The sequence below is a fragment of the Pinus tabuliformis genome, chromosome 5_2, assembly GCF_031772625.1.
Source record: "Pinus tabuliformis cultivar Carrire ecotype Pingquan chromosome 5_2, CPIR1, whole genome shotgun sequence".
Taxonomy (NCBI): domain Eukaryota; kingdom Viridiplantae; phylum Streptophyta; class Pinopsida; order Pinales; family Pinaceae; genus Pinus; species Pinus tabuliformis.
Window position 1 is genome coordinate 339,729,602 of NC_142306.1, and position 23,204 is coordinate 339,752,805.

The following is a 23,204-nucleotide window of genomic DNA, read 5'->3' on the forward strand; positions in this document are numbered from 1 at the left end:
TGGGTTACCAAGCCTAAAAAAAATTAAGGGTAGTTGTGAGGGCATGATGGCTAAGGAGTGTCGAGGCATGACAAGGAATGAAAAGGCGTGCTAACACATGGCAGACAGTGTCAATGGATGTTGAGGAGTGTTAGGGAGTGTCAGGGGAACACAAGGGAGAACTAGATCAAAATGCTTGGAAATGAATGAATAAGAGTGTGTGCCAAGGAGTGTCAGTGAATTCCAAGTGTCCCAAGGATAAAGTGTTTCAAGAGAATTTCATAATAGGACTTGCAGGAGGCAAGCTCATGGTTGTGATAAGGTGTGGACAAAGCAATTTCAGAAAAAGGGAGACTTTAGGTTGGGCACAATATTGTTTTGCTAATGAATTGGTTGGGTTCCGAAGTCGCAAAAAAAGTAAGGCTATTTATGAGGGCATGACAACTAGGGAGTGCCAAGGGAATGTAAGGTTCCCAATTTGTGGAAAAATGTAATGCTAATTGTGAGGGCATGACTGCCAAGGTGTGTTAGGGAATGATAGGGCATGCTAACATGTGCCAAATAGTGTGAAGGCATGTCAAACATGCTAAGATGTGCCAAGTGCTAAGGCATGCCAAGATGTGCAAGGGTGTGACAATGCATGTCAGGGACTGTCAAAGAAACAAAAGGGAGAAACAAGTTAAACTACAAGGAAATGAACACATAATAGGGTTAATAAGTCATCAATTTACCTTTTCCACGAGGGGCATGCTAAGCACACAAACACTAGGTTCCAATAGGTGACAAGTGCCAAGTGTCAGTAAATTCTAAGTGCCAAATCTTCCTCTGTTACTTCTCATCTACTTTACAATAATTGATCTCAAATAGCTTTAATACTAAACCATGCCAAAGCATACCAAGTCATCTCAATGCATGCAAAACATGTTAAGACTTGCCAAGTGCCAATGTGTTTCATGGAGTGTGATGCATGCTATGAAGTGGCAGAGCATGTCGAAGAGTGCTAAAGTGTGCTAGAGAGTTCCAATGCATGCTAAGAGTGTTAGGGGGTAATAGGACAACACAAGGGAGCACTAGATCAAAATGCATGGATTTGAATGAATATGAGGGTGTGTTAAGGAGTGTCAATGAGTGCTAACTATCATGCCAAAGAGGGAGTGACAAGGTATGCTAAGCTTTGGTAAGGCATGCCAGGGAATATCAGGGCATGTCAAGAAGTGCTAGAGTGTGCTAGGTAGTTCTGGGTGTGCTAACATGTGCCAAATAGTTCCAAGGCGTGCCAAGAGATGCTAGGTGCTAAGACATGCTAGTATGTGTAGGGTGCCAAAGTATGCCAATATGCATCAAGGATTTTCAAGGAAATAAAAGGAATAATCAAGCTAAAATGCAAGGAAATGAACACATAAGAGGGTTAATAATTTGAGACTTTATATTTTTCATAAGGGGCATGCTAGGCACACTAATAATAGGTTCCAATACATGCCAAGTGCCAATGTGTGCCAAGTGCTAATGTACGTCAATGCAATATTATGCCAAGGTGCTCCAAGGCATGCTAGGGACTACACGGCATGCCAACATATGCTTGGGCATCCTAATCATGGAAATATGTTCTAGGTACAAAGATGTTCCAAGACATGCGAGGTGCCAAAGAATGTTAGTGTGTGCCAAAGCATGTTAAGGTGTGCCATGAGTGTTGAGGAGTGATAGGTCTATCTAATTAATAGAATTGACAGAGCCTAATTATGTATTAAATAATATAGTTCCTACACACACTAGTGGAATTTTATCTAAAGGGAATTGTTGAATAATAAACCTAATAGAGATGAATCGTGTGTTGACTCATAGGAAAACTATATTCTTATTACTTGAGGGAAATGATACACACTATTTACCTCTTAACAAATTGATTTACTCTAACAACTATGGCCTTGGACACATAATGAAAATGACTCCATAACAATGGACTTAAATCGTTATCTTTTGACAAAAAATATAGTAACAAGTACATAGCGTCATCAAAAACTCATTGGAATGATCAATTATGACGAATATTTTTTGACCGTCACCAAAAATAACCTAAAAGAGCATTGGTGAGGATCAATAAAATATCATCACTAAAAGTGTCACCAAAAAGAGAATTAGTGATGGACCTTTAATGACCCTCACCAAAAGTGTCACCAAAGAGAGAATTAGTGACGGACCTTTAACGACCCTCACCAAAAGTGTCATTGAAAATGGCTTTGGTGACAAACTTTAAAGGACCATCACTATATACACTTATAACAATGTTTTTTTTTAAATCGTCACCATATGTGACATTGGTGATGGACCTTAAAACTTCGTCATAGGCATGAACCTCACCAATGACCTTTTTTCTTGTAGTGTGGGGTCGATTATGCTCGTAGTGAGGACATTTTCCTTCATCCAACTAGGCTACCTATTTGTCCAAAACATGACCTTAGCCAGGAGAATATTGGAGACCTAATCCGAAAAATCAAAGTGATTGTGACTCAGCTCACCAAGGATAGACATGATGACATAAATGCAATTATTTCCTTTCTAAATGATTTTCAACACTACTAGTGGTACATATAAGATAGACTGGGAAACTTGCAAAAGGGACAATAGAGGCTACAGAAAAAGTTGGACCGTTTTGAGGGCCATATAGCTCGTATGGAGAATCATGTCAATGCAAGTTCAAGCCTCCATAGTTACATGGTTCACAAGCAGAAAATCTTGCTCTAATAACTTCATAAGATGCATAATGACTCTTTAATATTTGTTAATTTATTAGTATTTTGGTTATCATTCTCTTTCCATTTCTAAATAATTAAAACTTTTGACAATGTATACTCATTTTTCATAACTATCTATTAAGGGAAAAATGAAACCAATAAAATTTTAACTATTTTTTATTTTCCATAAATGAAAAATTTCAGTTAAAAAGAAACATTTAATCTGAATCCATATGGATCCTTTTCCATAAATAAAAAGTTTCAATTAAAAAAAAAAACCATTTAATTTGAATCCATACTTCAAACCTAATACCAATCTTATAACACTCTGCGTCTTACTCAAAAGCTCCAAAAATTGATCTAAAAAAACAACAACAACAAAACATTTTTAAAAAATAGCCCTTTTCAAAGCACCACCCCCGACCAAACCCCACGTGTATATATATATATATATCGCATACGAATCTTTCCGAGAAAAACTAAGTTGTTTAAGAGGGGCCTCGCAGCTGCATCTTCTAATGCAAAGTCAACAAATGAATAAAAAAATCACCATTAATTGGCTGTAGCTCTTTTGGCTTGGCTGGTTTAGGATTGTTTAGTTTTGGCTCGTTTCCCGAGTTAGTGTACAACGCAAGCATGTAAATTTATTTTATAACTATAATTTCTGCTTTTTCTTAACAGAACCCGCCCTTCAAATCTGGGCATTTGCCAGTTGAATTACAGAGACATTGATGGAGTGGCAAGAGCAGAGCCAAAAGCCTTATGTCGCAATATTCCCAGGATTTGGGTCGGGCCATCACATCCCACTACTGCTCGAGTTTGCAAAGCGGCTGACTGTCGACCATGGCTTTTCTGTCATCTTCTTCACCGCCAAATGGATGGGAGCCTCTCCTCACCAAAACTTGCCGTCTTTGTCTGCAGGCATGATCCGCTACATAGAGCTCCCTGATGTTCAGATCGAGGGGGATGATGCGGAGATGCAATTTTTGGTACGCATGCCCCTATTATTGGAGAAAGCTAAACTATTAGTGGAAGAAGCTCTCAGATCCTCTTCGATTCCCATCTGCGCTTTCATAATCGACTTTTTCTGCACACCCATGTTGGATGTCGCCTCCAAATTAGCAATACCTTCCTACATATTTTTCACTTCTCCGGCTTCTCTCTTCTGCATCATGCTCTACCTTCCAACACTTGTCCACAACATTGAAATCTCCTTCAAAGATGTGGATTTCCCGATCGAAGTGCCGGGCCTTCCGCCGATTCCGGGAATAGATTTGCCAAGCCATCTTTAAGACAGATCTGATATTTCGTTCAACTGGTTCGTTCAGCATTCCCTTCGGCTTCACGAAGCGCGTGGAATTCTGATAAATACATGCCAGGAAATGGAACCGGAACAAGTAAAAGCTCTAAAGGAAGGAAAGGTTCTGAGCGCTGCCGAAATGTGCCCTTTCATTTATCCCGTTGGGCCTCTCATATCTTCTTCGTCTCTGTCGGAATCTGAAGATAAGTTTGAGGAGGAGGGCTGCTTGAAATGGCTAGACCGCCAGCCCGCCTCGTCAGTTCTGTTCGTTTCTTTCGGGAGCCGCGGCACCCTGTCGGAGAATCAGATTCAGGAACTTGCTTTGGAGCTAGAAGCCAGCGGGCAGCGCTTCCTTTGGGTGTTGCGTAGGGAGCCTCCTCCACCAACTGAATCCACGATGACGGCCGAAGCAGACATGAGGGAGGTTCTACCTGAGGGTTTCGAGACTCGAACCGATGACCGCGGACTTATGGTGGATTCATGGGCGCCTCAGATTGGTGTCCTCTCGCATCCATCCACCGGCGGTTTCCTTTCTCATTGCGGCTGGAATTCAATGATAGAAAGCATGTTACATGGAGTGCCGATGATCGCTTGGCCTCTCTTCTCTGCTCTCTAGTGAAGGAGATGAAGGTGGGCATTGAAGCGAGGAAGGGGGCAGATGGATTGGTGAAGAGAGAGGAAGTGGAAAGAGCGGCGAGGGAAGTAATGGAAGGAGATGGGGGATGGAAATGAAGGAGAGGATGGAAAAATTGATGGGGAAGGCCAGATATGCAATGGCGGAGGGAGGAAGTTCATACAACGCCATGGCTGCCGTGGTTTCTGCTTGGAAGGAAACGGATGCCACTAACACACCCTCCGCTACTTGAATTGCAATGTCTCGCTCGCTTGGGACCGACAGTTTTTGAATTGAAGTGCATCGCTGCCCTGAGATTAAGTCGGATTCATGCAATTTTCCAGAATCCCAGGGACAAGGCGAGCTTAATATCCAGGTGGTGGCATCGTCCATGTCTGCAGTGACGTTTAATATAGTGGTGGCATCGTCCATGTCTGCAGTGACGTTGCAAGCAAAATTAAACTGTTTTAAAAATCATTCCCCCACCCACCTTATATATATTAATCACTTACGAATCTCTTGCAAGCAAAACTAAATTGTTTAATATAGTGGTGGCATCGTCCGTATGTCTGGAGTGACGTTGCAAGCAAAATTAAACTGTTTTAAAAATCATTCCCCCACCCACCTTGTATATATTAATCACTTACGAATCTCTTGCAAGCAAAACTAAATTGTTTAATATAGTGGTGGCATCGTCCATATGTCTACGGTGACATTGCAAGCAAAATTAAACTGTTTTAAAAATCATTCCCCCACCCACCTTATAGCAAAACTAAATTGTTTAATATAGTGGTGGCATCGTCCATATGTCTGCAGTGACGTTGCAAATTAAACTGTTTAATATAGCCCTGGGTCCTGCCATTTTCCAGACGTCTCTCCTGAATTACCAACATGGTACTGCAAATTCAACAAATGAATGAAAAATCCACCCTAAACTGTCTGTAAGCTTTTACTAAGTCCGCGGAACAACAAATTCAGGGGTTTAAACTTTAGTTTTGGCTAAGTCCGCTTAAACTTTAGTTTTGGCTGCCTTCCCAAATTATTGATTACGACGCAAGCGCGCTCATACATTCATTTTATAACTATAAATTGCGACGCAAGCGCGCTCATACATTTATTTTATAAGTATAAATTCTGCTTCATGGTTACAGAACCCACCTTTCAAATCTTGGCATTTGCTGGTTGGAATACAGGGACATTCATGGAGTCGCAAGAGCAGAGCCAAAAGCCTCATGTCGCAATATTCCCCGGGTTTGGGTCGGGCCATCACATCCCAATGCTCGAATTTGCAAAGCGGCTGACTGTCGACCATGGCTTTTCTGTCACTTTCTTCACCGCCAAATGGATGGAAGCCTCTCCTCACCACACCCTGCCGTCTTCGTCAGGGGACATGATCCGCTTCATAGAGCTCCCTGATGTTCAGATCAAAGGGGATCATGCCGGGATGAAGGTTTTGGTACGCATACCCTTACTATTGGAGAAAGCAAAAATATTAGTGGAAGATGCTCTCACATCCTTTCCGTTACCTGTCTGCGCTTTCATCACTGATATGATCTGCACCACCATGTTGGATGTTGCCTCCAAACTAAAAATACCTTCCTACATATTCTTCCCTGCTGCGGCTTCTATCCTCTGCATCACGCTTTACGTTCCAACACTTGTCCACAACATTGAAATTTCCTTCAAAGATGTGGGTTTCCCGATCGAAGTGCCGGGACTTCCGCCGATTCCCGGAATGGATTTGCCCGACCCTCTTCTAGACAGATCTGATATTTCATTCAAGTGGTTCATTCAACATTTCCTTCGGCTTCAGGAAGCTCGTGGAATTCTGATAAATACATGCCAAGAAATGGAACCAGAACAAATAAAAGCTCTCAAGGAAGGAAAGGTTCTGAGCGCTGTTGAAATGACCCCTTCCATTTATCCCGTTGGGCCGCTAATAGCTTCGTCTCAGTCGGAATCTGAAGAGAAGTTTGAGAAGGAGGGCTGCCTCAAATGGCTGGACAGCCAGCCCGCCTCGTCAGTTCTGTTCGTTTCTTTCGGGAGCCGCGGCACCCTGTCGGAAAATCAGATTCGGGAACTTGCTTTGGGGCTAGAAGCAAGCGGGCAGCGGTTCCTTTGGGTGTTGCGTAAGGGGCCTCCCCCTCCAACTGAATCCACGATGACGTCCGAAGCAGACATGAGGGAAGTTCTACCTGAAGGTTTTGCGACTCGAACCCAGGACCGTGGATTTGTGGTGGATTCATGGGCGCCTCAGATTGGTGTCCTCTCTCATCCATCCACCGGAGGTTTCCTTTCTCATTGCGTTTCCTTTCTCATTGCGGTTGGAATTCAACGATCGAAAGCATTTTACATGGAGTGCCCATGATCGCTTGGCCTCTCTTTGCTGAACAGAGAACGAATGCCTTCCTTCTCGTGAAGGAGATGAAGGTGGCCATTGAAGCGAAGAAGGGGGCAGATGGATTGGTGAAGAGAGAGGAAGTGGAAAGAGCGGCGAGGGAATTAATGGAAGGAGAGGGGAGAATGGAAATGAAGAAGGGGATGGCAGAATTGATGGGGAAGGCCCGGTTTGCAATGGCGGAGGGAGGGAGTTCATACAACGCGCTGGCCAACGTGGCTTCTATTTGGAAGGAAATGCATGCCACTAAAACACCACCTGCTACTTGAAAATTAAAAGGTCTCGCTTGCTCCGGAACGACGGTTTTTGAGGTTTATTTGCATTGCATCACTGTGAGTGGAAAGCTTTCATAACCTGATCATATTTGGGAGTGGAGTTACAATCCCATCAGTGTGGGTTTACGTTCCATTATTTTGTTAAGGGTCAACGGTATATCATCTACGTGGGAAGTTTTAAGTTTCTGTTGTTCGAGTTTGGATTTGACATATGAATGAGCATAAAAAAATTACTTTTAACTCTAATTTTATTTACTTTAACACTGATTTTATTTTATTTATCGTATTTATGTTATTTTATTTATCGTATTTGTTAATATAATGAAAAGATTAATTGTGCTGAAAAGTATTTTGTATATCTTAGTAAGAGAAAGATATATATTTATTTTTATATTTAATATAAAAATTATATATATCTATATATATAATAAAAAATAAATTATTTAATAAACTAGTCTATAGATTTAAACAAAAAAAATTAATTATACTGTTTTTATTTGGTTGGCTGTGTTTCATTTGGAAAAGATATCGTATATTTTAATACGAGAAAGATGTCTATTTATTTTTCTATTTAATATAAAAAAAAATATATATATATATATATAATAAAAAATAAACTATTATATATTAAAAAAAAAATCATTTGATTTATCATGTTGCATTTGGAAAAATATATTATATATTTTAATAAGAGAAAGATGTATATTTTTTTTATATTTAATATAAAAATAATATATATATATATAATAAACTATTTGATAAACTAGTATATAGATTTAAACAAAAAAAACACTCATATATATATATATATATAGATATATATATAACTAGTATATATACATATATAAAATAAACTATTTGATAAACTATTATATAGATTTAAAAAATTCATAGAAAATTAAAAGAAACTAAGTATAAAAATATTTCAAGGATCATGTTGACCCCAAAGATATTAAAGGTGTTTACTTAGTCCGTTGCTCATGTGGAACACCCTAATCCTATATTGGAGAAACTGGTCATTTCATCAAGCAAAGGATCCAAGAGCATGTTGTAGATATTAGGCATAATAGATCTCGCTCTTCTCTTCTGCTTTAGTTGAGAATGCGTCTAATACTAAACACCACATATGTATTGAAGATTCCTGGGTTTTAGCCAAAATTGATCACTTCCATCATAGGAAGTTTAGAGTGGCTTTAGAAATTGAGAAGCATGGTAACAATCTAAAGAGGGATAAAGGTTCGAAAATTAGCAACAACTGGATCCTTGCTCTCCATTCCTAGTTTTGATTTATGTTATGATCTTCTATTTTTATTTGTATTTTGATTTTTTGTTTTTATATTAAGATTCCTTGAAATATTATTATAATTAGTTTTTTTTTTATTTTTTATTAGTTTTTTAGATCATTGAAGTTCCTTTATTTGGTTATATATATATATATATATATATATATATATATTGGTAGATGTTGCTGGAAATTGTATATTTCTTAATTCTTAATTTTTTCTTTTTTATAGAACTATTAAAGATGGTTATATTTGTATTACTCATTAATTATGTTTTTGACATTATTTATTTTTTTATATATATATTTTTTTATATATTCCTTACTTTCCAATTTTATTTAAATTTATGAAGATGTTTTCGAAAGTTTATAGTTGTTGATTTCATTTTCATTTTACTTTGACTTTATAATATTACAAAAAAATTTAGTTTTAATTTTATTTTGATTTTTTGACTTTCTAACGGATCAATTTGTTTTTCCTTGTTTCCTCTGAAGCATCTCCACCTCCATATATATTGTTAATGTTAGATCAAATACTTCACCTTTGCCCTGATGATGAACTACAGTGGCGTTGGCAGGTTGACTCCAAGAAAATATTAGATGTGATCTCTCCGAAAAATTCTCTTCTAAGCATTATGGATCACATAAATCTAAACTCAGAAAATGTTAATATTTTCAAATTAACATATTTATAAATTTAAAAAAAAAAAAAAAAAAAAAAAATTAAATGTAGTTTCATTTAATTAATTTTAAAATTAGAATATAATATTATTATGCTTAAATTATTTACTTAAAAATATATATATATAAGAAAACACTAAACACATTAAAGTAGTTTGGGATACATTATGACTAGGGTTTGAGCGGTGAAGCGGGGATCTTGGGGTTGATGAATTTATACACCTTGGTGTCCTTGTTTGCAGGCATACAATGACCAGTGAATTCACAAACCTCTCTCCCGGCAGTGGAAAAACAATAATATCAATGCTCACAAGATTATTCTCACTACTCCCTTGGTTATTTATTTGATGGATAAGCAAAATATTCACAATATCGCATTTTCTATTTTCACTGATTTCTATTATTCTGCTACTCTTGGTGAGGTAGTTAGTCCAAATATACTTTTATATCAACGAGATAAAAAATACATAATCACATTTTAAAAATTTTATACTTTATTAATGAAAAAATAATACATTGTTGTTAAAAAGCATAGACAACCACATTGTTGAATAATACATTGTTTCTAATAAACAACTACATTGTTAATCATAACCACGTTGTTGTTAAATAATACAGTTTTAATAATAATCAACCACATTGTTGACACATCTTTTCTGTCTCAAGGAAACTCTTGGAAGACACCAGAGAAAGAAATAGCTATGCAATGCTTAAGGCAATCCTTCCATTGTCATTGACGTTATCTTATTTTATCTTAATCTTCCTCTATGCAAACGGTTAAAGCTTTAAACTGGGGTAAGTCCACTTTGAGCTCTAGGTTTACTGGGTCAACACAATTGGTTTCCTGCTACTTATTTTAATTTAATTTGAGGTCGAGAACGTGATTAAAATTTTTAAAATTTTATTTACAGTAGCCTGAGATGACTTTGATATGGAAGGTTTTCATCAATATACCAAGGATTTTGGGTAACATTTCCATGCTACCAAGTTAAGAGCCTGGGAGGCAAAATGTTTGTACAACAAGGCCCAACTTTCTCAGCCAGATTGGCATGGTAACCTTGATCAACGTCTAACTTCCCTGTTTATATAAATCAAAGCTTCTTTCTTAAGAAAATTATATAAATGTATTGATTTACTTGCAAACAACATCCCCACAAAAAATTTCATGTCACAAGCATAAAAACATTTCAGAGGCATTTCAAAGATAGGCAAAGCTTGATTGATTTTGTCGGTATGGATAAGCTCAAGGAGAAACTCAAGGTAAGAGATTTCTTGCTAGTCTTACAAAAAACTTCTAATTTTGCAGATCATGATAGAGAAAAATTTGGAGAAATACATATACGGCAAAAAAAAATAGAACAGTAGAGTGTTTTCTTCTAAAAAAGTATCACCGTGGGCTCCCTTCTCACTTTCATTCAAAAGACAAACAGATGCTAGATACTATTAAGAAGACAAGCATATGCTATAGAAAAGCAAAGCAGATATTATTGTAAAGTAATAAATGATTTTATGATTTAAAACTATGAATTCCCATCAAAGAGAGTAGAGGATGGACAACTCACGTATTCAATAATCAAAACAATTGTTTGCATTTATTTTTGTGGGAATTTAAAACTATAAACAAAGAACACAGTTTGAGGCCATGGCAAGGAAGGCAGGGTGCTAGACTGCTTGCCCTTTCTTTCAAAATCTGGGGCTTATAGGACTCTATTTTCTATTTTCTATTCAATGTTTCTCCCTGCGTTATATTTCTGTATAGTTTATATCTGTATAGTTTCTTTAGAGATAGCTTTGTTCAAAGAAATGGATCTCTCTTAGTCTATGGTGGATGAGACGCTATTATATGTTGATGGACAGAATTCATATTGGATCATGATCCAGAATGTTGATTACTTTATTTGGCAGCGCAATATATATATATATATATATATATATATATATATATATATATATATATATATATATATATATATATATCATGGCTGGTATATTGTATTTCAGTGTCCAATGCAACGGTAAACCTTCAAATTAGGTTACATTTGTTGTCTGTCGATGAACGACTATTAGCCTTCCGGACAATCCAATTCAACCAGACTAAGGGGAAGCGCTTACCCCAAAAGACTCGGCTAGAGCCAACATATTGTTGGCTGACCACAGAATATTGTACTACAACCATGGATTCTACCTACGCTAGTTGTTTCACCCTAAGCAAAAGGGTACACAAACCTATCTGTAATTTTCTTTAGTAGATTTTTGTAGTAGAGTTTTGAAAGTTTCTAGGATATTACCTAGTTGTACAAATTACGCCTGAACTCATTAACTCATTATTGAATAGCATACATTTCACTGAAATGTTAAAAGTGCCAATAGAAAAATAAAAAATATTGGCGTTCTAATAAATAGAAAAAACATGGGACTAACTCAGTATTAACGACTAAAATTACCTTGTAGCTATGTTCACTCATTATGCATGTCCTTTTTGTAGGATGCAAGATATGTCAATATGTTGCCTTTTTGAAGGATGTAAGATACGTAATATGTTGCTTGCAAAAACCTTTTTGCAGGATGCAAGATATGTCTATTATGTTGGATGCAAGATGAGTTCCTATGGTCGAAAGAACAGAACCTGTGTTTTCCTCAACAGTGACTTTTGTATTTTCCTCAAGGATGAGTTCATGACCTCTGTATTTTCCTCAGGGATGAGTTGTTGTGGTAGGTAGAAAAATAAAAAAATCTTATTTGTCACAGTTGCTTCAGTGGAATTTCTATCGTATTTAAGAACAAGTAAACAGGAGGACCAAAGGAGGAGCAAACTGCCAAAGAAATAAGACCAAGGCCTAGAATGAGTCGTGGCAAAATGGAAAAATACATGTAAAAAGTGTAGGCACTGTGTTATAAGTCTATTATGAAACTTAACCAAGGGAATTTGAGACAAACATTAAATGTTTCTGACTTAATCTTAACTCCAGAAGAGCATTAAAGTAGCATGAAATTGAAATTCAAAGTACTTTACCCTAAGTTTTTGTAAGAACCCTGAAAATCATACTCATACTCGTTTGCTTGCAATAAGAGGTCAAAACCGAAACAAGCGAATGCGATGGTGGTTCAAAGTGATTTAATTTTCATTCAAAACGAAACGATCGATATAGTCCCTGCACTACCAAAGGCAGGGACTAGTAATACATTGTTCTTAATACGATGTTGTTAAAATGTTAATATTATGTTTTTTATTTAATATATAAGCTAGGTAATGTAAGGAAGGTTACGGTACAAAATGAAGAATGGAATATACATTATAGTTAAAGCACAATTACAGTGGTATCGATGCTTCTTGACATTTAATTTTTTAAAATTTTTAGTTATGTTTTTTTAAGAAGCTTATTCATTATTTGAGTACGGATTTTGAAAAATTTTAAGAATTATAAATATAGTTAATGAAGGATTTTGAGAATTATAATTATGGTTAATAAGGTGGTGGTTCAGGTTTTTTTTTAATATTATATTACATTTATATTCAATTAAAAGAATATAATAATTATAATTATTAAATTTAGGTGCCTTACATTAATGAAAATTGTTTATTATTTGAAAGAGTTGCATAAAATGTTACTTTTTCTAGAGCATGGTTTATTATTTTGAAATTGTTGTGTATAATTTATCTTTTGTATAAAGTGAAGGAAGAACAATAAAGTAAATTTGGGATATAAGTCACAGTGAAAATCAAGGCTTGCATGAGAGCACAAACTGAAGGAAGAACAATAAAGTAAATTTGGGATATAAGTCACAGTGAAAATCAAGGCTTGCATGAGAGCACAAACTGGCGTAAGTAAATGAAGGAAGAACAATAAAGTAAATTTGGCATATAAGTCACAATGAAAATAAAGGCTTGCATGAGAGCACAAACTGACCTAAGTCTATGTGCGCACAAATGTAATAAGGGATGAATCGAATGCATATAATTAATCATGTAAGTTGAAATGTAATAAGCAATCTAAATTTAAACTAAATATAATTTTATTTAAATAAATGTAAAATATATATAACTAAACATACACCAAAATATAATAAGTTATCTAAACATAATGTAAGCTAAAATGTAACTATATTAAACCTTAAAACTCAAATATCACATGCCAAAAAGTAATAAGTTAGAACTAAATGTAATGTGACAAATTGCATTAAACTTTAAATATTAAATGTAATAAGCACAAATTTAATATAAGTTTCTAAAATTAGAAACTAGACATTGATATTAATAATTATAATCTGACTTTTTAAGTTTAGGTTAAATATTAGGTTTTGGTTTATAACTAATATAATATTTTAGGTTTAATATTATGTTTTATAATATGTATAAAGTTTAAGTTTAGAATATTAGGTTTATATACAATATAATATAATGTTTTATACTATAAATAAAATGTATTGAATTTAATGTGCTAAAATAAAAAATTAACATACTAATATTAATAATTATAATTTAACATTTTAGATTTAGGTTTAATATTATATTTATGTTTAATAATTATAATATAATATAAGTTCCAAGGGACAATTCAATTGGTTGAGTTTCTGTTGCTAAGTATCTTGCCAATTGGGAGGTCACGGGGTTGAAGCTCTTCAACACTTTTGGGCTTAGGCCCGACCAGATAAGACACTTTTGGGGTTAGGCCCAACCAGATAAAACACTTTAGGCCCGACCAGATAAGACACTTTTGGGGTTAGGCCTGACCAGATAAGCCAGCAGACACTTTTGGGGTTAGGCCCAACCAGATAAAACACTTTAGGCCCGACTAGATGAGACACTTTTGGGGTTAGGCCTGACCAGATAAGCCAGCAGGTAGATACCGTCGAGCGGATCTACCCATATTTTTACTCGTGGATGTAGCAACTACTCAGTGACCATGAACCACAATAAAAAAAAATAAGTAAATTATAATATAATATATTTTTAAATTAATTATAGAATATTATATTTTTAGATTTAATATTAGGTTTTATACATTTTTAAGTTTATATAATTAAGTTTATATATAATACAGTGTTTTCTAAAGCTTTAATGTTTTAGGTTTAATATAAGATACTATAATATATTGTTTTTTAAAGATCTATAACAATTTTTTATATTGATTTATAATATAAATTTTTTATATTGATCTATAATATAACTTTACACCAATATAACTTTTTGATATTAATTTATAATATAGGTTTAATGTTTTTAAGTTTAAAATAAGATGCTATAATATATTTTTCTGAAAGATTTATAACAAATATATATATATATATATATATATCAAATTTTTATATTGGTTTATAATATAACATTTTTATATTGATTTATAATATAACATTAAACCAATATAACTTTTTGATATTAATTTATAATATAGGTTTAATGTTTTTAGGTTTAATATAAGATACTATAATATATTAGTTTTTAAAGATCTATAACAATTTTTTATTTTTTTTCCCCTGGGAAAAAGTCGTAATTTTCATTAAGATAGGAAAATTACATTCTGTAGATGCCATAGCATATTCGAAATCAGGCTTAAGCCTGTCAAGTTTGTTTGTGACTGCTATATACAAAAAAGTCTCCTCGCAGGGAGCAATCAAAAATTAGTCAGAAATTATGTTCAAAGTTTTTTACTGGCTCTTCGCAGAGAGCAATATATACTGCTGTAATAAACAAAAAGAGAGCGGTACTGCATACTGTAATGAGCAAAAAACTGCATGTGAAAACAGGCTTATAGCCCATCATTCCAGTTGATCATCAAAGGGACGGTGATAATACTGATAATATGTGCCGTCGATTTCCTCTTGTATCCACCATTCCTCCCCTATTCTGTGCGCTGCCTCTTTTGAGAGTTGGTCTGCAATGGTGTTCTGTTCCCTGTAAATATGATGACAGACAAAAGATTCAAAAGTAGTTATCAATCTCTTTGCTTCGTCAAGAATGTGTCTCAAAGCAAATGCATGACAATGAGAAACATTATTGAGCCAATTGCAAACAACTTTGGAATCACCAAAAATCTGTAAATGTCTGCATTGTTTTAGGATAGCAAAATGTATGATGTGCTTTGCTGAGCTGAGTTCTGCTAAATTGTTAGTTCCTCTGCCAAAATTAATTTGAATCTTATAACAGTGACTGTCATTGATGTGAAGTATAGCACCCCCTCCGCATCCATCATCTTGGGCGGAGCCATCAAAAAAAGCCCAAGGCTTTGATTTATCTATGGGGATGGGACAGAGTGTTCTCGGTGGGGCAGAGAGGTCCTCATCAGGTAATAGATTATAATCAGCAATAGTATGAAGAATGATCGATGGCCAGTGAGGCATTTTAAGTTGGAAGATCGATTGATTGCGGGCAATCCAAATGGCCCAACAAATCAGCAGAGGTAGGTTCTTGGCTTTGCCCGTATGTTCTGTGCACCAGTTAGACCAAGCCTCCTGTAAGGTACTACCATGCCAGTCCTTCAGATTCGGAATATGTGTTGAAATGGATTGCCAGAAGGTTATGGTCGAGCTACAGGATAAGAAAAGATGCTCAGTGCTTTCATCAGCATTAAGACATAGATGACAGCGGAAGGGTCCGTAGAAAGATCGTTTCATAAGATTAGAACCAGTGGGAATTTTATCAAAGATAATGTTCCACATAAGAAGTCTCGTCCTGGGTGCAGCTTTGAATTTCCATATCGACTTCCAGGTGGGTTGAATGACGGGTGGTTTATGCGGATCCATAAGTCTGATATAACCCAGCTTCGGTGTGTATATACCATGTTTTGCATATGCCCAGATAATCTCATCTGGTCCCTCCGTAAGTCTGATCTGTGCTTGAATGAGTGCAGAAGTATATTCCTTCCAAACATCTGTCCATTGGTTGGGCAGACCAAGGGCTCTGGCGGATAGCCAAGCCTGCTGAAGGAAAGAAGAATTTGCTTGATCACCAATATGTTTGATATGCGTGATACCTCTGTTATGGAGATGATGTATTAATTCAGCTGGTAGTCTGTGAGTGTTCCCACATCCAACCCAAGGGTCGACACCAATACGTACCGCATTACCTTCTTTTATCCTCCATGTGATGCCATCTCTAAGCAGGGGAATTGAGTCAATGACAGCCTTCCATATGTTGGAGAAATGGTGATTGTGACCATGTCTAGTACAAACCCAATCCAAAATGGATAGAGGCTTGATGTATTTGGAGTATGCCACCCGGGTCCAGAGACTGTCTGCGGTGAGTAGACTCCATCCCAGTTTTGCCGCCAGTGCTTTGGAGAATATAGCCAACCTCTTTATGCCCCATCCTCCCCAACTTTTTGGCTTGGTTATGGTTTCCCATTTGACCCATGCAAAGAGCCGCCCTGGCTGGTGTCCTTTCCAAAGGAATCTGCAGCATATGCTTTGCAACCTATTCAGGATGCCCCTTGGAATCCAAGCAAGGGCCATCCAGTACACCGGTGTGGCCTCAATGACTGCTTTAATAAGAATAAGTCTGCCCGCTCTCGAGAGGTATTTGTGGTACCAGACTTGGAGTCTTTTCTCGACTTTGGATATAAGCCATAGCCAGTCTGCAATTTTGTAGCCAGATGGTTTCAGACGAAAACCAAGATACTTAATTCCATCTTTTAATTCCAAGGAGACAAAGGGGAACCTCTGAGAGGCATAGGTAATCTCATGATCTATAACAAATTTTTATATTGGTTTATAATATAATTTTTTTTATATTGATATATAATATTGCTTTAAACCAATATAACTTTTTTGATATTAATTTATAATATAATTTTTTTAGAATTTAATATTAGGTTTTATAATAATAATTAATTTTAGGGTTAAATATTAGATTTTATTTTAAACTTATTAACAATATTATTTTTTATTATTAAGTTTATTATAATAATATTAGATTTTTATTATTTTATTATTATAATTAATAAGTTTATTAGGGTAACTATTAGGGTTTAATAATTTTATGAATAATAATGTTAATGTAATTATTAACATTAATTTAACACTAAAACTTCATTTCCAATAATAAATTCTGAACAGTTATAAATAAGAAAAATATCAAGTAAATATGCATTGAACGGAGATTATATCTTACATTGTTCTATTTTAAAATGTGGTTTATAATATTAGAATTTATAATATTGGGTTTAAAATATTACAGATTTTTAATATTGAGATTTATAATATAAGGTTTAATATTATAGTTAAATATTGGGTTTTTAATATAGAGTTTTGTTTAATATATGTATTTATAATATTAATATTTATCTATATTAAGGTTTAGCATATTAGGGTTTAATATATGTGGTTTATAATATTAATGTTTAAAATATTGAGTTTATAATATTATAATATAAATTTGGTTAAACTTATGTTTACCAATAGTTAACCTTATTCACTTATAGTTGGTATAAACTGTAATGTTATAAACCATATTAATATTAATATTATTAAATATTTTTAAGCATTAAGCATTGACTATTAGTGACCATGGTCGACTATGGTCAACCATGATTAACCATGGTTAACCAGAATCCACCATGGTCGTTGATGTCCATCCATGATCAACCACGTTCATCGATGGTCATCTAGGGTCAATGATGGTCAAACATGATCAACAATGGTCAACAATGACTAACTGTAATCAACCATGCTCAACCAAGGTCAACCATGGTCCAACATCGCATTGCGACAAGGATTGTCTCAGTATGAAAATCAATCGTGGTCAACCACTTTTCTAAAATTATGCACCAAAATTGCAAAAAAAATATAGGAGAGCCGCAGTCCATGAATTGTCATCATAAACATTTTTCTGCAACATAGCTTATTTTAAATCAGCGATATCTCCCTCATCCGGACTCCGATTTGGTCGATTTTTTTTTTTGAATTTGGGTATTTTTTCACAAGGAATCCAGATCTTTTATTGGTTTTTGTAAATTTTACACCAAAACTTTCAGATCTGATCTGCAAACTAGCCTCCCAAAAACATTCATGCAAAAAAAAAAAAAAAAAATCCTTCCCGCTTGGTGCAATAAAATGCTCCATGGAGGACGTAGCACATGCCTGAATTTTGTTGAATATTTCTACAAAATTTGAAAATTAAATATGCATCAAACCCTCATTCTCATTGAATCATAATCTCCTCTGATACCACTGATCCGGATCTTGGGGGGAGGCCCCCAAGATCTAAAAATTTGAAATGGATCTTAGGGGGAGGCCGCCAAGATCTGAAAAATTGCAATGCCAGAAAGAAAATGAGAGAACACACAGAAAACAAAACCACAAAGAAACTTTTTATTAAAAAGGAGAATAACTGTAAAAGCTACCTTGTGGCAGACAAACTGTCCTTTTACAAAATGCAACTTGTTACTTATATTTTTTTCAGTTACAATACCACGGGTCAATTCCATGGGTGAATGAATACCATGGGTGGATGTCACAATACCATGGGTGGATGTCACTTACAATACCATGGGTGGATAAATACCATGGGTGGATGCCACTTACAATACCATGGGTAAATTCCATGGCTGGATGAATACCATGCATTGATGCCATTTTTTATTCGGATCACCTCACCACTACCATCCATCTAGTATCAAGTCCCCTTCACCCTTCTCCTTCAAGTCCACCCCTCCATGTTTTCATCCACACTAGTCCACCATCGGTTAAACCTTCACAATAGGATACATCACCCCACGAACATTCAGAGAAGTTCGTCGCCAGTTGGAAGTCATTGCAAAGTTGGTTTCTGGAACTCGCCACCATGGGCCAAGATGATCTCCATGGCTGGTCTTCAACCCAATTGTTTAGTTTTATTTAGCTAGTCACATGCCGAGCAAAGGCATTGCACAATGATTTGACAGTCGAGCACGAAAAGAAGCAACAACAGATTCTTGCACTTACTGTAGAATGTGATCAACTACACCAAGAAAAGCAACATCTTCAAAGTCAGCTAGAACAGATCACAGAAAAATTCTAGGTACTATGGCCTTCAGTCTCTGATGTCGTGCCTAATCCCCTAGAGGACTTCTCAGCTTACACACTTGTCGAATGATGTGACCACATCCAGGAAACATGTCATGATTTAATTTTTTCCAACCACAAGCTCAATTAGACCCTCACTACCACACAAAGTGTGTTTCCATACCCTACCACAGTGTATGTAGTTGATATTGAATAGAAAATGGCAGACGTATCTTCCCTCAAATACTCCATCATCAATGTTAAGGAGGAAGCCCACACCCTCCTGTAATAGGTTCACAAATGGTTGGGTTGCCTAGCAAAAAAGAACCAACCTGTCTACCCCCTCTGCAGTCGGGTGAACCAACTATTCAACGAGGCCAGGAGCACCAAGGACAAGAACCTGCGGAAGGAGATCCTAGCAGAGGTAAACACTCTCAAGGCCCAAATTCAGCAAATTGAAGATGAGTCGGCCAAAACCAAGAAAATACTTTGGGACCTCCGTCCGCCAGTGCAAGCACATTTAGAAACGCTGTAGTAGCTCAATGATGACACAAACGTGCAATGGAATTCTCTGTTGATGTCATGATTGACCCAACCTACATCTAATACTACAACTCAGTTCCTCAGCCAAACAACTGCACTCACAGTAACACAGAAGGAAACACATAATGCGTACAATCAGTTTAGATAGGCGGCCACCACCTTTGTCCCTAAGTTGGGGCCTTCATTTGAAACAAAACAAGAGGAAGCAATGAAGGAAGTAGGAGCACAAGCACAAGCATCAAGAGCGTCAGCAACACAAACAACATCGGTGAAGGATTGACTCTGTGACAAGTGAATGGACTATGGTCGGGGCCTATTGGGGCCTTCGTTTTTTAGGAACTAAGGATTTTTGGCGATAAGCTAGAAGGCGAAGATAGCAGTCGGAAAGTTGAGGGAGAGATAGCTAGGAAAGAGGAATTAACTCATTGAGGAATGGTGGAAAGAAGAAGCCATAACCAAGTGGGAAAAGAACAATGACATCCAAGCAATATGAATAACTGAGCAAGGAAGAAGGTAGAGGCCCCAAGAAAGAACTCGCAGTCTAGGTTGGCATGTAAATATAAGGAAGGACGAGTGAGAAGCAGAAGAGGATAATACTATAATGTTGTTGCAGAGCTAGTAGAGTCGCTCTGTGTCTGTTATTTTGTATGATTATGTATTGATCTGTCTTATGAGTCTGTACCATGGAAAAGAGGCTCTCGAGCCTGACGTATTGATGTTGTTGCATAGATTAATGATGAAGAATACTTATTGGGACAACTTTGTGTTAGTCAAATGAAAATATGATTCTTTAAAATTGTATATGTGTGTATCTAAGTAGTATTTTATTTACAAGTATGCATGATTTGTTGCAATACGGCTTCTGTGTGGCATGATTTAGCGTTACTTGATTCTTGTCTCTTTAATATGATTTCTCCGGATACTGGATTCTGATCCCCACCTAACTAAGGTCGTGGAACTCCTTGGGTGAGACTCCTTACCCATTTTGGGTAAGGTGAAAATTTCGGCAGTGTGCTAGACTACAATAGAGGTTTGTTGGCCCTTGTGCTCGAACCCAGGGTCTCAACCTTGTTACTATTTTTGCGCCAAAAAACTTCTACAAATTGGATGTAGAAGATTGTGCAACATTGATCATAAAAGCAGAGAAGGTGCAGAGCTAAGACATCGGTGAATTATGCCATTTGCACCATCGAGCCTTGAAGATCATGCAACATATTTCTACATTACTTCCCAAGGGTGCACTGGAGAAGAGAGATACATGCAAAGGATGTACAATGGGGAAGTACATGAAAGACACCTTCAATGAGTGGGACAATAAAGCACAAGTAGTCCCTGAAATATTTCACCGGGATGTGTGTGGACCTTTCTTGACAACCTCCATGACCAAGCACATGTATTATGTGATATTTGTAGATGATTTCTCACATAAGTGTTGGATATTCTTCCTAAAAAAGAAAGACCATAAATTATCCAAATTTGTTGAATTTAAAGCACTTTTTGAGAAAGAGACTGGCAGGAAAGTGAAGGCTCTCAAGAGCAACAATAGTGGATAACATGTGTCGAATGAATTGAAGAACTTTTGTGCAAAAGAAGGCATTCGATGGGAGTTGACAACATTTCATAACCCACAGTAGAATGGGGTGGTTAAGAGGAAGAACAGAAGTATTGTGGGAGTTTCACGAGCCATGTTGCATGATCAGATCCTACCATTGCACTTGTGGGTTGAAGCATGCAACACAACTGTTTATTTGCAGAACAAGAGTCCTCACAGGATTCTTGGCATGAGTACACCAAAGGAAGATTTTTCAAGGAAGAAACTAGATGTGTCACACTTCAGGATCTTTGGATCATTAGTTTACTATCATGTTTCCAAGGATGCAAGGAAAAAGCTAGAGCCTACAGCTGAGTTGGGCATATTTGTGGGGTACACTGATACACCTCACAACTATCATGTGTACTTTCCATATCTCAAGATGATAGTTGTCAGAAGCGATGTGAAGTTTGATGAGGAGAAGGAAATGAGGTATTCCCTTGATAGGGAGCTTTAGTTGCATTCATAGTAGGATATTTTGGCTCTGAAGGAGGAACCTCGGGAATTTGTGGAGCAGCCACAAGTAGAGGTAGAGAGAGTGGAGACTTCCACTCAAGCACAGACATCCAGAGATGGAAGGAAGTGCACCAGAGAAGGTGAAAAATTATTGCATGATGCTAGAGATAATGTGGGAGAACCCACATCACAACGCAAGCAGAGGAGGTCACCAGATCGGTACACTGACTACATGGCTCTGATGAGTGAACTTATAGAGACTAAGCCATCCTCATTTGAGGAAATAGTGCAGAAACCAATATGGGTTGATACCATGGTAGAGGAGTATGAATCCATTATCAGAAATAGTGTTTGGGAAGTGGTCCCAAGACCAAAAGACAAGTAAGTAGTGGGTTCCAGGTGGATCTACGAGATGAAGCAAGTAGCAGATGGAAGCATCGAGAAACACAAGACCAGATTTGTCGTCAAGGGGTTCTTTCAGGTGGAGGGAATGGACTATGAGGAGACCTTTGCTCCAGTTGCAAGGTACTCTTCAATCAAATCAATTCTAGCTCTTGCAGTGCAGATGGGATGGAAGATACATCATATGGATGTGAAGACATCAATCCTCAATGGTGATTGAGGAGGAGGTGTGCATTGAACAGGCAGAAAGATTTGATACCTTCAACAGAGAGTTGCATGTGTGTAGACTCAAGCGAGCATTGTATGGATTGAAACAAGCACCCTGTGCTTGGTACACCGGGATCGACAACTATCTCACTGGGTTGGGCTTCACCAAAAGTGAAGCAGATGCAAAACTTTACCATATTGTTGTTAAAGGTAAATTATTGATTATAGTATTATATGTCAATGATTTAATTTTAACTGGCGATGAGAAGTTGATCAAGTCTTGCAAAGAGTATTTTTCAATAGAATTTGAGATGAAGGACCTGGGGCTCATGCATTATTTCCTCAATATGGAAGTATGGCAAGGAGATGGCGAATTGTTTGTCTCTCAGGGAAAGTATGCCAACAAGATACTGAAGAAGTTCCACATGGAGAGCAACAAACCCATGGAAACTCCTCTAGTAGGGAATTGGAGGAAGGAAGATGCTAATTCAAGTGAAGTAGTGGAGGATACCATTTAAAAGAAGCTTGTGGGTTCACTTATGTATTTGGTGAACACATGACCAGGCATGTGTTATGCAATTAACCAACTTAGTCAACCTATGGTTAAGCCAACCAAACTGTATTGGAAGGCAGCAAAGCATGTGTTGAGATATGTCAGAGGCACCACTCAGTTTGGTCTTTGGTACATGCGGATAAAGGGAGTGAAGTTGTAAGGGTTCACGGATGTAGATTGGGTGGGTAGTCCATCAAAAAGGAAGAGCACATCA

At 36.6% G+C, this 23,204-nt stretch overlaps 2 protein-coding genes and 2 pseudogenes across 2 annotated transcripts; all 4 read left to right on the forward strand.

Moving 5' to 3' along the window:
- Positions 1 to 3,442: 3,442 nt before the first annotated feature.
- On the forward strand, positions 3,443 to 4,003 carry LOC149158880 (hydroquinone glucosyltransferase-like). The gene has a single exon (XM_089434122.1). The coding sequence runs from the start codon at positions 3,443 to 3,445 to the stop codon at positions 4,001 to 4,003; it is 561 nt and encodes a 186-aa protein (XP_089290248.1).
- Positions 4,004 to 4,093: 90 nt separating this feature from the next.
- LOC149158881 (UDP-glycosyltransferase 88A1 pseudogene) lies at positions 4,094 to 4,627 on the forward strand (annotated as a pseudogene).
- An 803-nt stretch (positions 4,628 to 5,430) lies between these two features.
- Positions 5,431 to 6,757, forward strand: LOC149158882 (UDP-glycosyltransferase 72B1-like). The gene is made up of 3 exons (XM_089434123.1): positions 5,431 to 5,518; positions 5,776 to 6,652; positions 6,721 to 6,757. The coding sequence occupies exons 1-3, from the start codon at positions 5,431 to 5,433 to the stop codon at positions 6,755 to 6,757; spliced, it is 1,002 nt and encodes a 333-aa protein (XP_089290249.1).
- LOC149158883 (anthocyanidin 5,3-O-glucosyltransferase pseudogene) lies at positions 6,749 to 7,398 on the forward strand (annotated as a pseudogene).
- Positions 7,399 to 23,204: the final 15,806 nt, after the last annotated feature.

What these genes read in the sequence shown, in the direction of transcription:
- LOC149158880 (XM_089434122.1), top strand. Translation starts at nt 3,443, where the DNA reads ATGGAGTGGCAAGAGCAGAGCCAAAAGCCTTATGTCGCAATATTCCCA.
- LOC149158882 (XM_089434123.1), top strand. Translation starts at nt 5,431, where the DNA reads ATGTCTGCAGTGACGTTGCAAATTAAACTGTTTAATATAGCCCTGGGT. An exon ending in TCTCCTGAATTACCAACATG is followed by an intron (nt 5,519 to 5,775) that starts GTACTGCAAATT and finishes TCATGGTTACAG; the next exon opens with AACCCACCTTTCAAATCTTG. An exon ending in CAGCCCGCCTCGTCAGTTCT is followed by an intron (nt 6,653 to 6,720) that starts GTTCGTTTCTTT and finishes CTTTGGGGCTAG; the next exon opens with AAGCAAGCGGGCAGCGGTTC.